At 37.1% G+C, this 15,540-nt stretch overlaps 1 protein-coding gene across 1 annotated transcript; it reads left to right on the top strand.

Annotated features, from left to right (window-relative positions):
• The first annotated feature begins 3,438 nt into the window (after positions 1-3,438).
• Positions 3,439-14,836, top strand: LOC126354903 (uncharacterized). Its single transcript, XM_050004969.1, has 3 exons — positions 3,439-3,622; positions 6,559-6,634; positions 13,789-14,836. Exons 2-3 carry the CDS (start codon positions 6,576-6,578, stop codon positions 14,558-14,560), a joined length of 831 nt encoding a protein of 276 aa, XP_049860926.1. The 5' UTR covers positions 3,439-3,622; positions 6,559-6,575; the 3' UTR covers positions 14,561-14,836.
• The last annotated feature ends 704 nt before the right edge of the window (positions 14,837-15,540 follow it).

The raw sequence follows: 15,540 nt of genomic DNA, 5'->3' as shown, positions 1-15,540 counted from the left end.
CCTTTATTTATGTCATGAGAGATACTGTGGTGGCGCTCCTTTCAGTATATACTGTGGCTTTCCTGTAGACATCGATAGATGTCTTTGTTGTTACGGCATCGTCGTGATGTGGAAACCATTCCAGCAGACGAATTGAATCAGAAGCTATACGTGTTCAGATGGATCATTAATTGCAAATTTGGAAACTACTGAATCTTTTCTTTCTTTGAAGCATGGAACCTGCTCACTTCATACTTATTATTTACATAGTGGTATGCAGTTCGAAAAGTACTTAAGAAGCTCCCCCACCATTAAATAAATGTTCTGGTTGTGTGAAATGTGTTCTAATTTGTGCGAAAAATTGTAACTGTTGCCGTATTTTCATTATGTGAAAGCGAGAACCTGTCTACTACATACTCACATTTACATTGTGGGTGTATTACAAAAAACGCGTAAGGAGAAGCTACCTCACTGCTAAATAAATGTGCTGGTTGTGTGCAGTATGTTCTACTTCATGAGAAAAATTGCAATTCACTACCATGAAAGTAAACTTCTTCCTTTACTCTTGAAAGTAACTGAGGCAACGAGTAAGACACCAGCAGGAATGTGACTCTACCAGTCCCAGAATATAAGTGCTATATTTGAAAACATCCTTCAGAGAAAAGGAGTCTGCTAAAATAAATAGCTTGTGAATTTGCTCTTACGCCTTATAGGCCCCTAACAATGAGACTAAGTCACCTTTTAATTCTTTCTCACATGTGTCAGCCTTTTTATGTTTTTTGTTCTGACAATGAATGGTAATTTGTTTTTGCCAGATAATCAATGTGTTTTGAATATTCACTCACATTTTCGTGTTCAATGCTTAATTTGTAAATTATTGGCAGTGAAAATTCTCAGAAGCTCTCAGAAATGTGAAGGGGAATTATATCTCAAAGATGAAATGCATCTTATAACTTTGCCCTATGCCATAAGCTTCATGAAACCTTCAGACACTGATAATTCATCATATAAAATTTAATATCAATAAATTGTACCTTTTGAGTGATTCTCAATGTACTATTGTTTTGGAACAGCGTTTGTTTATACGACGTAAATTATATTTGTCTGCAAAAGGCAAAGGTCCCAAGTTCAGGTCTCAGTCCAGCACACAGTTTTAATCTGCCAGGAAGTTTCGAATCAGCGCTCACTCCGCTGCAGAGTGAAAATTTCATTCTGGAAACATCCTCTACACTGTGACTAAGCCATGTCTCCGCAATATCAATGAGGCAAGACAACGAATCGAAAAGGGAGAAAGCAAATTAAAGGTTGAAGGAGCCTGCTTTAAAGCAAAGACCGAAACCTGTGGGTAGAGAATATAGTTTTTTTTTTTTACGTTTCCTTGTTAAACGTCCAGTGTGCAAATACATAGGTAATACTGAAAATATTTCGATTATAGGTTGCATTTTCTTCTAGAGTACTTTATCATCATTACTGGGACATTTAAAAAGGAGTTCCTCAGATGAGCTGGAAAAAGAATTACCAAACCTCGTCAGGGATCTGGATGCTAGGTTCTACGGTATCAGCAGGAAGCAGATCATGCAATTAGGAGATGAATACACACATGCTAACAAGTTGGATCACCACTTCGATAAGGACACAAAAGCTGCTGGACAGCACTGGAGTCAGTAGAAGGAAAAAAGTTTTTCTCATCGCATTTACAAAAGGGATGAGATAGGAATACCTTCTGTTCTCAAGAAGATCCCAAAGGTCATAAGTCCAAAAGGAAATCGTTTGATTGGGAAGACTGTGTCAGCAGAAGAAGGCCAAACAGTCATAGTTGTCTGTGCAATGAATCCTGCCAGTTTCTTCATATCACCAGCTATAATCTTTCCCTGAAAGAGGATGAAGGCTGAACACTTCAAAGAACTCTCCCCATGATTTCATGCAATGGTTTCATAAACTCTGTCCTCTTCATCAACAGTCTGAAGTATTTCAGTGACTATGCCAAGCCAAGTAAAGACAGTCCAGTCCTCTCGATACTCAACAATCACATGTCACATAACAGTCTTCAAGCTGTTCTCCATTGTTGAGATCATCGCATAACTTTGGAACATCACATAACTTTGGACCACTGAAAATTGCTTGCACAGCTGAAGTTGACAAATGAACACGTAACCGCCGAGGGACTACAGTTATGCTGAGTGGTATCTGTCTCATATTTCTTAACGTGTGTGAACGACTTACTACTTTACAGTAGGCAAAACATTCTTTCTGTGCAAAAGGTACACATCCATTTAGCCAGGATCTGTTTGGAGAAGGAGTTTCTATTATCTAACATAACTGCTCAACCCCAGGAAGATCTAACCCAGAATTCCGTAGAAACAGAATAAATTCCACTCCAAGAGGCAGATTTCAACAGCAAATACAATGGTGACCCAGGTAGGAAGTGATAACACAACAGAAATGGCAGTGTCTCCAGCAGTAATCTTGCCTTTACCGAAAGCTAAACAAACAATAAAGACGAGGCGACAAGCCAGGTGAGCAGAGGTCGTAAATCCTCTCCACATAAAATTGTATTTTGGAGAGAAAGCATGCACTGTCTCATAGATCTAATGCTGGGGAGATATTCTGTGTCGTAAAGAACATTGTTTCAAGGGAGGCAGACCGTTCCAGAAGTAATGGGCTTACTACGCCTGCAGTGACAGCAGATAAGTCCGTTATTTCGTGTCCAGGATTTGATGAGCAGTATCAGGAATCAATTGTAGAGGAATGGATCCAGTGCGTTAATTGTGAGAGATTGTGGCACGAACAGTGCTCTACATTTGCGTTGGTATTGTTTTCATTAGTGACATTTGCTAAATCCGTACTCTTTGGGTATGTTTTGTGCTCTGTACTCTTAAGCACAGGTGAACGAAAAAGTGCGACTTTCACGGTTTTTGTATTTTTGAGAATTTCAGTAAAAGCCTTACCTCTCTGCTTCTGTTGTTTTCTGAACATGTAGATATGAGTTTGTTTTCCTATTGATAATAACCAAATATTTAAGGTTATTCCTTAACTGCACACTCTTAGGTATGGTTCCCCTACAATTGTCCAATATTCTAAAATCGTGTTTACTTGCTTGTTTGCACAGTTTAAAAATTTGGTATGCCATTTCATGTGGGAATTAAAGAATCATGGCACCTTCTTATGCCTGGTAATCACCTTCGATGCTCAAAACTTTTGCTCATACAGCTACTAACTAATATTTCGTGCGATGCTGCTGACAGAGGGTTGTATGCATGAAACATGCTTGCTGTAGTGAAAAAAATAACATTGCATTTGTGAAAACTTATTGATTCATTCGTGACTATAATGATCTTCATAATTAATTGCTGAAGGAGCTCGATAATGTAAACCCAACCCTTGCGTCCCACCTGTAGATGCCAGCGGTGTCGTTACTTAGAAACGATAATCGAGAGTTATTTCAAAGAGTAGTTCTATAACATCAACAGACTACAATATCTCTGTAAACAGAGTTTCAATAAACAGAAAATTATGGCGTATAGTGTGGTGTTAGGTGCATAGTCATCTTGTTGCGGAGACGTTGTGATATATTCGAGCAATACTTGTGCGCCTCTGATTAATTTGGGTGGAGAGTAGATGTACATGTAACGATATCCATAGGGTAAGATTACAGATTTGAAATTTGTGTGCAGAAGGTCATTCCAATTTACTGTCACGTTTATTAAATTCTGTAAATGATGCTATGTCTTTGTTGCGTACCCGTTATTTCTGAGAAATTAATTCTTGTAATTAATTATACAATTGTTTCTTTTCTAGTTATGACCTTACAATTTCATTGCATAATATGAAGACACATCAGTTCCTTTGTTTTCGCCTTATGCCATCCTATCTCCAGAACTATTTTGGTTTCATCAAATTTCTTCTAGTCATATTAACGCTACAGTTACCTATTTGTATCATTATCGTTTGAGCGTAAACGACGAACTCTTCAGTTAATAGCGGGGAAGTTTGGTAATGGGTCTAGTTTCGCCTTGGTAGTGTTGCAGAACGGACGAGTAACGAAAAATATTAAATGCAGAATTTATACGAAAGTTAATTATAGAAGATTTAACTTTGTAGTACATGTAGCACGAAGTTCTGTTGTCATCCAATGCCAATTAACCACCTGCGTATTTTGATGTTGCAAAGTAGTGTTTAAAAAAGGATCATATTAATTTGTCTCTATTGTTCACAATTTCTGTTCTTTGTCATATTAGTTTTCATGATGTAGCAAAATCTAGTTAAGGTAAAGCCGCTGAGTAGCTGTAAACGCATTGTAATGTGACACATTAATTTCTAAAGAGCAAGAACACTATAGTAATGGATGGCAGCTAGTCACATAGTTATTTTATGTGGTATTACAATTTCTTCTTCCTGAGTAATAATATACTAGTGGACTACCATAGGGAGTTACTGTGAATGTGTGTTGTTCGCTTATGACATAATTAAATATATATTGTTCTTGAAATGATCAGTGTCGAAATGAAGTAAGTTGTCACATCTCAATATAAACGCACCTCACAGCCAGCCATAATGTAGACATAAGTTTAAATAGGATAACAGAGCAACTAGGGCGATAAAAAGTTGTTAAAAGCTGCAGTCATTCTTATATGGGATAACCTGGGTTAATTGTCAGCCTAACCATATAAAAGTTTTTTCAGGCAAACTCAAGCTTTTACGTGCAGTTATAAGTATTTTGATCCAGTTAGTTCCCTGTATGACTGCAGCAGCGTTAGTTTAGAAAATGCAACATTGGGGTTTTGTTTCATCAAGTGTAATTTAATATTCCATTATACCAATGCATCAGTGTTAGTTAAATTTCCGTGTATCTGTGTCAGAGGAGGAAATTTTGAATAAAGTGCCGGACATTTTTTCTATACCTTGGGATTATTTTAAGATGTCATCTTGTGGGTGATCCTACAAGGTAAACTTATTGCAAGCAAAATGTCAGATTAGCTGTGAATATGCAAGATGTGTAAATTGTACTATTATTAGAAACTACAGAAGGGAATGAAGTTTCCAGTGTAAGCATGAAAAGTTATGCAAAAAATGGACTAATGTGTCTCTTATCCCAAATGACTAGGAGGTTGCCGTTCTAGAGGGAAATCGGTTATTCCTAAAGATGAAGTGGAATTAGTGAACTCACTGAAATGTGGCCACATGGACCTTTATATTAACAAAACTGAAAGACACCTTAAAAATGTATGTAACAGAGTACAACATCCATACTCCTTTTGTCAGTAAGAAAGTAGAGCTCTTACAGCAGACTATAAGAGACTCAGAAATGATGTATACATGATTTACAGCCTTGTATAGTTTGGTGAAAGAGAAAATGGAGTGGGTGGTATCAAAGTTGATCCAATATCTTGATAAGACCTGTTTCTGCCTAATCCCATTGAAAATAAAAAACAGTTCTAATAAATAGGGCTTTTAAAGTATTAAGAGAGGGTAGGCATTGGTGACCATTGAAAGAATGTATTGGAGTTCCAAAGTCCTTCTTGGTTTTTGCGCCAGTCAAGACAGTCAAATCACCCCTTTCATGTTAAATCCATTGATCATCAGAAACTACTCCATGGCAGTCTCTAAGTATTGCAAAGAGCTTTCTAAAGTTTAGAAACATTTAGGTTTCATTTCTGACATATTGTTTGTTACAAAGGTTTATTTTATTCAGTGTTTGTTCTTTCATAATTGTTTAATAAATATCCCAATATCATATTTTGGCCATATACTTTTTGTGTTAAAATTGTCTTGAGTTGGTATTAACAATATTCCACGAAATAATGTAGTAAACAGCTCTGAAAATAACCCTTGAATGTCTGTGATTTGCCACATTCCATGGGATAATTTCCAAACACTTTTTTATTTAGTGTTCTGTGTGAGATTTTCTCCAGCAGATATCACACAAAGTATATTAAAAACACAAAGATACAGTTGTAGCAAGAGTTACATTTAGTCTTAAAATTTTCTCCATATAGTCTAGTATAAAGTCCACTTCCATAGCTGAGTGGTCAGTGTGACTGATGCTGTGTGGGGAACCTGGATAAATATCTGCTACTGCCCCTTGCTGGGGGAACTGATAAGGGGTGCACTCAATCTGATGCCACCAACTATGGAAGCTACCCAACCAATTAGAAGCAGCTCTAACAGCAAGAAACCCGACAACGGCCAGGAAAGCAGTGTGGTGACCATACACTCCATACCACATCTGATGGTGCCATTGGCTTAACACTGTGACATGCCTTTGTTGCTATATGCCTCTCTTGCAGTGTCATATGTGATGGATTGCTTGCTTTTATTGCACATTAACTTCTTGACTAAGCATAATGATTGCCATGTTAACCATATCATAAATTTTGAAGTATAGTGATTTTTTGCTAACAGATTTGTAGTTTGATTATTAGGGCAAATAGTATTATACTGTTTAGTTATAATTTGGAGCTTGAAGTAATAGTTCAGTTGCAGATGAGAGTTGACTTGGCATGTAGTATATTATTCTTTTATTCTGAGGCTTTTTTTCATGACATACATTAAAATGTTTAAAATCTCATTAATTTGCAGCCTATGAAGTTCAGGACATGGCGGGTGACTTATCACTACCAGACAGCCTAGAAAAGTTGGAGATTGACATTAAAAGGTACACTGTATTCTGTAAATTTCTTGTTACATCCATGTCTGCAAGAAAATTGTTTATTTTGCCTCCTTGTTCCATGTCAGTTTGTGTTGAATTTAATATACAAGTTGTCCTATATTTTGTATCAGCTAACATTTTATATTTCACACAGTTTTAGTAGAAGTCTGATACATCTAACAGAGATAACTTTGTAGTCCTATTAGTTTGTGACACAAATGTTACAGGAAAGCTATTTTGGACTAGTGTTATGCTAGAAACTCGAACCTCTAGTCTCCAAAAACAAAAGTCTTGGTTGTGGCGACACTTATCTGTGGTGTAGCCCAGGATTTAGGTTAGGCTGGAATGTGATTTGGTAGAGAGCTTTTGAAGGTGAAATAAAGATTATGATAATATACAAATTTCTTATGCAGCCTAATGTTTGTGTTTTCACATGTAACATACTTTTCATTACAAAAACAAAAATTGCAAGAAAATTTAAGTTATACAAGGGAGAAGTCTGTAATGAGTATTTTGGTGACTCTTATCATCCATAAACTATGTAAGTGTTAAAATGTTTTTCACATTTGTAGTTCATATTAAGGCAATTGCATACTGAGTGGTGTACTGATTTCCATCTTACTATCTCAGGTTCTGTTCAGATCCTCTATGTAGATACATATGTATATTATGTGTAGTCAGACATTCTTAGTTTGAGATGTGTAGTGCTTGTTTTTCCAGGAGCCCCTTAAGTCAATGCTGATGAATTTTTTGTAAAGAATGTGCAAAACTTTTTATCATTTTTGAGTTGATGTCTTGCATTGAACAATAAACCTACATCCCTGAGAGGTTGTTCACTACTTACATAGTTCACATAGTATAAGGTATACAAGTTCCACGATTTTTTTATGTAGACTTGACTGCACCAGGGGCTCTGTCATCAAGAAACTTCATTGTAACGAAATACAGAGTTCAGCTGTGTTATTTCATAAAGTAAATCTCATAAAAATTTCTGTTTTTGTTCTATGTTTCTCTGTGGCGTGTGTAAAATTTGCCTTTTAGGAGTGGATGACTCTTGATGTAAATGGAGGCAAAGTTTATTCCAGAGAATTGTCCCTCAGTATTTAGACAGTTTTGAACTTGTATCTGGAAAGGCCACCCGTTCTGCAGTTCATTCAACATTCATTTTAAAAACCCGGTTTTTAAGAGTAATATATCTTAGTTTTGTGAGTTTACAGATATGCAAGAAAATTTTATTCCCTCCAGAAATTTCCATTGTTTTTACACAAAAATTATGTAAAGATAGTTGTGCAAAATTTCATTATTGACAAAACGCATGATTATTGTTGTAGGCACTGTGATGTTTCATAATTATAAAGGACATTAAACACCATAGGAAAGTCTATTTTTACACAGCTTATTTGAAAAATTGAGTACCTTATTTTGAGCTAACATGTTAACTCAGCACAAGTTCATTGTAAGCAAGGGTTTGTTTCCAATCTTGGAGCTCTTTTTGAGCGTCTTCTTTGTTGGTTCAGGATGGATTTGTCACTGCCATTCTGAAGAAAATGGAACCCCAAGCCACAAGGGGGCCCATCCTGATATCCAGACAAGTGCAACCACAGGTGGGGCACATTTCTGAGAGAAGCCAAGCCTTACTGTGAGCTGCTTAGCCAACATTCCCAGACCTCAGTTGGATTGTCTAACAACTCATGACCTGGAATTCTGCACACAAAACATCCATTTAGCATTGTTATAACAGATTGTTTTACAGTACTTTCTTGTATGAATGTGTGTGTGTGTGTGTGTGTGTGTGTGTGTGTGTGTGTGTGTGTGTGTGTTTCTTGCAACAGTCTTTTTGTTGACATGTCTGAAACTCATTATTTGCCTTTACTGTGAGTGGCATTATATCCTTTTCATAATGTCTGTTGATTTGATGGATTTCTTCTAAGTAAGTAACTGTAGGTTTCTCCTACAATTTTTACAAAACAATAGTACTTAATTGCAGTGGTAAATGAGGTACTGTAATTTGGAAATATGGAACAAACTTACATCTAATGTGTCAGTCAGGACAACTTGAGTCTGAATCTTGTGTTAGTGAACTACTGATGTACAAGTACAGCTTTCTCACAGATAGAAGAAATAGCTTATGATACAGAGCAGCAGGAGTGTGTTAATGCAAAAATGGACTCTCTCTTATGAAAGGCACTCTGTGTTTGAAAAGCTCCATGGCTGTTCATTTAATTTTCCATGAACATATCTTTAGTAATGTTGAGATAGATTTGTAATCTCACTTGCTTTCTGCTTCATTCATAAGATCTCGCTGCACTGTCAGTCACATGCATGGTGTTATCAGATAGTAGTCTGATGATAGTCATGTGCGGAGCTCCAAGTGCTGCAGCTTAAAAAGATTTGCAGATCCGTCACAATTGCAGACGGTAAGATGATGCAAGTTCGGCACCCTCTGATGGTGTGTGTAGGACCATCTAGTGGCATTTGGTAAGCCTTCTGTAGCAGTGACTTGCAGTGGCAGATTTAAATGTTTCTTCTGCTGAGATGAGAACCGTGCACACCATGGCAGGATGCAGTCAGTGAAGCCACAGTCAATGCCACGCCATTTGCTCCTGAATGCAAAATTTCACAGATTCCATCAAGTAACTAGCAGAGATCAACCAACCTACAGCAGAGCCTCTGATGACAATTACTTCAGGAAATAACTGTGTGAACAGGGTTGCCACAGGTTCTGGAAATAGGGAATTTCAAATGTGTCGGGGAAATTTGGAAAAAAGAAACACTGGAAAAATACCGTTTTTGTCTCAGTAGATGAAATGGTTTGTTTACTGAGATGTCATGCAGTCACTGGTTATGTGTAGCTGCGCACGTGTGCCACTTCCCTTCTCCCTCATTACTACTGCCTCTCCCCTTCCTACCACTCCCCTCAGTTTGCATCAGTGTTGCCACCACTTTTTGACCCTGGCCTAGCAGCCACTGAGGAGAGGCAGGGAGGCCTGAAAATTGGTTTGTTTGGATCTGATTCTCAGAGGCTGTAGACACAGCGGCCGGAGAGGGCGGTTGTATGTACATGAGTTGTGTGTGAGTGATAGTGTAAATGTGCATGTGCTCTCAATTTGTGACAAGGGCTATGGCCGAAAAGTTAGTTGTGAGAGTGTGATTCTTTTCTACGTGAGTGTCTGCTGCTCAGCAATCGTATTTACAATGAGTTGCTATCTATCCTCATTATTACTGATTGTCAGAGTATTTGCACAAGTTACCTGTTGCATGGATTGATCACTACAATCCCATTTCACCAATATGCTGTTGCTGACTCCTGAATAGCTGGTTACACAATTGGTTTTCTGTGACAGGTCCAAACCGTAGGCCATTTCTGCAGGTATCTAATGGATGGGGCCTGATTTGGAGCCCTTTGTTTCCCACTAATGTAAAGGTCCTGCCCATCAGATTTAGACTCGCTGAACTGCCTGCATGCCAGGTCTCTGTATGTGGTCTAATGCAGTGGATTTTCATAATTTATCCATGGACCAAGGACTGCAGTGTTCCTCAGCAGGCTAGAGGCCACAGGCGATGGATTTCGGAAACTGCGACTGTTCACTGCAAATATGTTGTGCACTGTAGCATTTTATAGACATTTTATGTATTCTAGTACATTTTGGAACTATGAAAGTAGTTTATATATTAGAAAGTATGGACGATAAGAAGAAGAAAATTGTGGCAGTTTGTATACTATGTAGCCAAATATTTCTTGAAAGAAAACCCACATTATCTGTAAAATAATAGAAATAACACAGTGGGTAACTGACACTAATGAATGTCGCAGAACCAACATTTTATTGGCAGTCAACTATATTGTTGGTTTACACCATATACATTTCTTTCAAGAGGTCTATTTCTTTCTGGGGTTGTTTCTGAAATCAGTGAAGGTATTTTAATCTGTTTTGCAACTCCAAGGAAGTGCATATTTTTGTCACCAAATGGTTCTTTTTTATTGAAACAAAATTACTTCAGTGGTCTTGATGAAACACACATACTTGCTTTCTCCAGCTAAAAACATTTCACTACAAAAGACGTTGATTTCAGTACTTAAGATTTTTGCTCACATTAGAGAATACCATCTGCTTACAAGTTTTATCCAAATATTTTCACATTTGGCTCTATTGTTTATTGTAATGTAGCTGCAACTTAACATTTTTACTTACCTTAAGATCTCACAATTTGTTAAGGGAAAAATGCTAAAACTTATCTGGAAAGGGGGGAAAATATCAGGGAATGGCAATCGGGAAAGCTTGTGGCAACCGAACAATCTGAGGGGGTAAGATTGGGATGATTTCTAAAAGTGGTTCGCTTGACTCGGAATAACTCATTAACACATGTAGTGGACTGTGGAAAGACTAAAGGTTTAGTTGTAGCTCATAGTGCTATACCTCAGAGTATGTTCTTAAAATAGTTACGAAAAAGCATTGTAATTTTGAAACAGTGATATGAATAAAGGCAGTCAAATACTATACAGTGTTAACAAGATGAACTGTCTGGAAAACTTGGGATTCTAAAGGACTAATGTAATTCTGAAATGCCCTTTGGAGATTTTAAGTGTTTGTTGACTGACACAGTCAGTGTGTCACAAATTATTTTCCGAGAGTCTGTTTTAGGGAACAGAATGAATTGCTCCAGTTTTTGTTGCTCATTCACAGCTGCCTGTGGCCTATTCACATACCCGTAGTGTTATGCCGTATTAACCATGGATTCTCAGGCTGCCATCCCACTTTCCATTGTGCAGTTTGTGATTTACTCATCCCAGACGTATTTCTACATTTCTCATTTAGAAATAGATGTATTTTTGAACACTATTTTGCTGGTCAACAGTTATTTCTGGCCTCTTTCTTACAGTTAGTTCTTTGTCAAATTTGTTGATGGCTTCGTTCAAATTAACCAGTTCCGTGAATGATCTTTTCAATCGTGGTCCATTATTATTTAGGTCTGTTTATATTACGTTGCAATAATTGTAGTTTGGAGCTTGTTCCTGTGAGGATTCATCATAAACTGAAAATTGTTTCAGTGATCTTAGTGCAACATGGAACAGTGACAGAGAATAGTGAGACACAAAAGTAACAGTTAGCTTGCAAAGGATTGCTGGAAAAACACAGTCTAACACATAGTTGATATGCTTGTAAATTAACTGTTAGATGGAAAGTCATAGAATTCTTCATCAGTGTATGCAGAACATGTCCTGTATGGCTGGCTCTCTCTCTCTCTCTCTCTCTCTCTCTCTCTCTCTCTCTCTCTCTCTCTCTCTCTCTCCAAGCGGGAAAGCGCCGGCAGACAGGCACATGAACAAAACACACAAACACACACACAGAATTACGAGCTTTCGCAACTGGCAGTTGCTTCGTCAGGAAAGAGGGAAGGAGAGGGAAAAATGAAAGGATGTGGGTTTTAAGGGAGAGGGTAAGGAGTCATTCCAATCCCGGGAGCGGAAAGACTTCCCTTAGGGGAAAAAAAGGACAGGTGTACACTCGCGCACACACACACACACACACACACACACACATATCCATCCGCACATACACAGACACAAGCAGACATATTTCACTTCATGTTTCCACAGAATACAACCAGTCCTTCCAGGAATGCTGCTTAAGTAAGGTGAAAGACTGTACACTTTGGTGGCACCTCATTTTCATCACTCACTCAACAAACTAAATTTCTTTAACTATTACAACTGCTTCCATGTTTTTCCCATGTGGAAGTTTCTTTCTGTTTTATATATATATATATATATATATATATATATATATATATATATATATATATATATATATATATATATGGAAACAGTTTCCCCAGCAAAACTACAGGGGTCATTCAAATACAAATGGAACTTTAATTTAGTTCACTTGGTGATATGAGCAGCATTTATACACTACTTGCGCTTTTATCAGTTTAGTTGAATGTTTAGTATCTGGTAATGAGAGATCTGTGCTTGCCAATAGGAGAAATTTTGCCATTACCCTGAGAGTTGTGCCATCAGAGGAAATTACAGCCAGTATGGAAGCAGTTGTAATAGTTAAAGAAATTTAGTTTGAGTGAGTGATGAAAATGAGGTGCCACCAAAGTGTACAGTCTTTCACCTTACTTAAGCAGCATTCCTGGAAGGACTGGTTGTATTCTGTGGAAACATGAAGTGAAATGTATTTCATAGAAACGTAATGTGAAACTTATTTCACAGCCACTGTCTAAGGTTACTGCCATTTTAGGATCTGTAGAAGATTATCTTGGTTTGCTTAAGGTGAGCAACTGGTATATGCATTTCAGTTGTGGCCTGTCATCAAACCATCAAGGCCATGGTGGGTGTATGTATTGTGTGTAAGCATCACAGACACTTATAACAGCAGAGCAAATCTGCTATTGCAGAATATTACCTTGTTACCTTGGCAAGAGCCTTCATGTGGAATATAACACTACAGGGAATCTGGCATACACTTCAAACTATTCTGCTGATGTTATTAAGTAAGCAGTTAATATTAAAGTAGCAAGTGTACTTATAAACAGAGATGGAAGTTGTCACTTGAATTGTGCTTGGAATTGTGCCCTCCCCCTGGTCAAAAAAAAGGAACAGATTTATTGCTACCTCACTTGTTGGTTGTTTTTTGTGTGTGTGTGTGTGTGTGTGTGTGTGTGTGTGTGTGTGTGTGTGTGTGTGTGTGTGTGTGTGAGTGAGCATATACCCAGTATATCGAAGTTTGCAATTCCTTTGCACAGAATTCTCTTGTTTCTTTGAAAACTTTGAAAATGATATGGTTTGCAGTTGTTGAAGTATCATTGGCAGTTGCCAGAAATGTTCAGAGGGTGGATTTCTGCACGTTGTTCAAACATTTTATGCACATAGAAAGTCGGGTATCACATTTATTGTGTTGGTGCATTCCTATTCCGTATATGCAAATTGAATGGTTGCAAACCATATATTTGTGCTGTATATATCCTTTTGTTAGAACAATGTTAGTGATTTACACTGTTGCATTTCTCTCTGTCTAATAAATTTTTGCAATCGTAGTAATGTTGAAGCAGATAACATGAGGTTCTCAATTAGTTTTTTGTGAGAAAGTTCTTTTAAACAGAATTTATGCAGTCTTTGTTCTTTGCATTCACAAAACAGTTTTCATTTTCAGGGTCACAGAGAGGAATTCTCTCTCTACATCAAATCCATTCAGTCAAAAGACTGTTATTACTGTTGATGAAAGAGCTTTGCTGAAATCTCTTAGTCTTTCTGGAGAGAAGTGTGTAAGTACCTCATGTAAGTGTAATACACAAAAACATAAATCTCATAAAAATGGAAAGCTGGAAGGAAATCTGAGATCATCTACGTTTAAGCGAAGCATTGTTCGCAAGAGCAGATTGAATTTCTTGACTGGATCGACTGTATGTAAACGAAAAAACCGACATAATAGTATCCTGAGAGATCCAATTTTACACTTACCGAGTTTTTCACCTTTGAAACCAGCAAGGTTTTCTGTGATGGAAGTGAGGCTCAGAAATGTCACCCAGTTCAGAGTTACTGAATTAATTATAAGCCCGGAAATATCAGGTGTAGTACCATTTGGAAATAATGTCACTCCTAGTGATTTCAAATCTCTGTTCCTAAAATGTGAAGACTCCAATGAAGAAACAAAGGACTATGATACAGTGAACTTTCAGAATCTTCAGGCTAGCACTTCATTATTGACAATAACAGATGATGATGATGAAAGCAAAAGCACTAAAACAACTTCAAAATCCTCACCAAATCGTGGCACTCAAGGACAAACTTGTTCACAACAAGCTCTCATGTCGACTCCAACAAATTGTGATGATGTAACTATTGATGAACTGGCAAGTTATTTTGACGTTTTTGTGCATATCCCAAAGAAGATGTCTCACATGGCTGAAATGATGTATATTTAAGTGTCCAGATTTAAGAAACGTTTATTTTATAGCTGCTTTAATTTATCTACTGTTGCCCTTTTTGCCTCCCTCCCTTTCTTTCAGAGATAAATTTTTGTACCCTTTGTGAAAAATAATTTGTTGTTTAAGAAATTCTTTAAACTATCTCAGGTATGATGAGAGATTATTGTGCATTAAATATTGTGACGCTAACATTCATTAGTCATGTAGGAGTAATGTCTGTTAAACTTGGCTGTAATGTGAGACAGGGAAAAATAAAATTGTATGATATGTTTTGCTGTCACGTTTTTCTGCTGTTCTGTGTACCGAAAATTTATACCTTACCTTCCATAAAGACCCATTATATCTTTATGACACCAGTGCAACAAAGTAATGGCAGCCTGCAATTTCCTGAGAATGTTGTGTGACATAAACCACTACCAGTATGTTGCCAAGGTAATTGAAGGTGGGTAAAGAAAGAGAATGATACATCATTCATAATATCTCTTAGAACTGACTTCAGGGTGTTATCTTTTTGGTGATAAAACAGCTTTGTTAATCGTACAGCACACTAGCCCGGAGACTTAAAAATAGCCTGTTCTGTGGAAGATACTATCACAGTGTATGTAATAAATGTGAAACCTTTGCACACAATTTTATGATTCCAGCTGGACAAATTCTAAAACCATCATCATTCAGTTGGAGTTTTTAAACCTCTACATATTATTTGAAAATCACTGTACTTTAATTTTTTTATCTACAACTGGATAGTTTCTATTTCCTTTGTTTTCTGTATAAATTTTTAAGGTGGAGCTGTTGTTAACAAAGGACAGTGTCAAGTTCTCTCTGCAAAAGCACTACCAACTTCTTAGATATGACATAAAAGACTAAACAAGACGTGTTTAAAATTCTTCAGATATTTCATTGAGAGGTCAATATTAAATTTTTGACTCATTTGATAACCCCATCCTGCATCAAAGAATTTTAAAACTGAAAATTAC

The sequence above is a fragment of the Schistocerca gregaria genome, chromosome 3 (genome assembly GCF_023897955.1).
Source record: "Schistocerca gregaria isolate iqSchGreg1 chromosome 3, iqSchGreg1.2, whole genome shotgun sequence".
NCBI lineage: Eukaryota > Metazoa > Arthropoda > Insecta > Orthoptera > Acrididae > Schistocerca > Schistocerca gregaria.
This window is presented reverse-complemented; position numbering and strand designations above follow the sequence as displayed.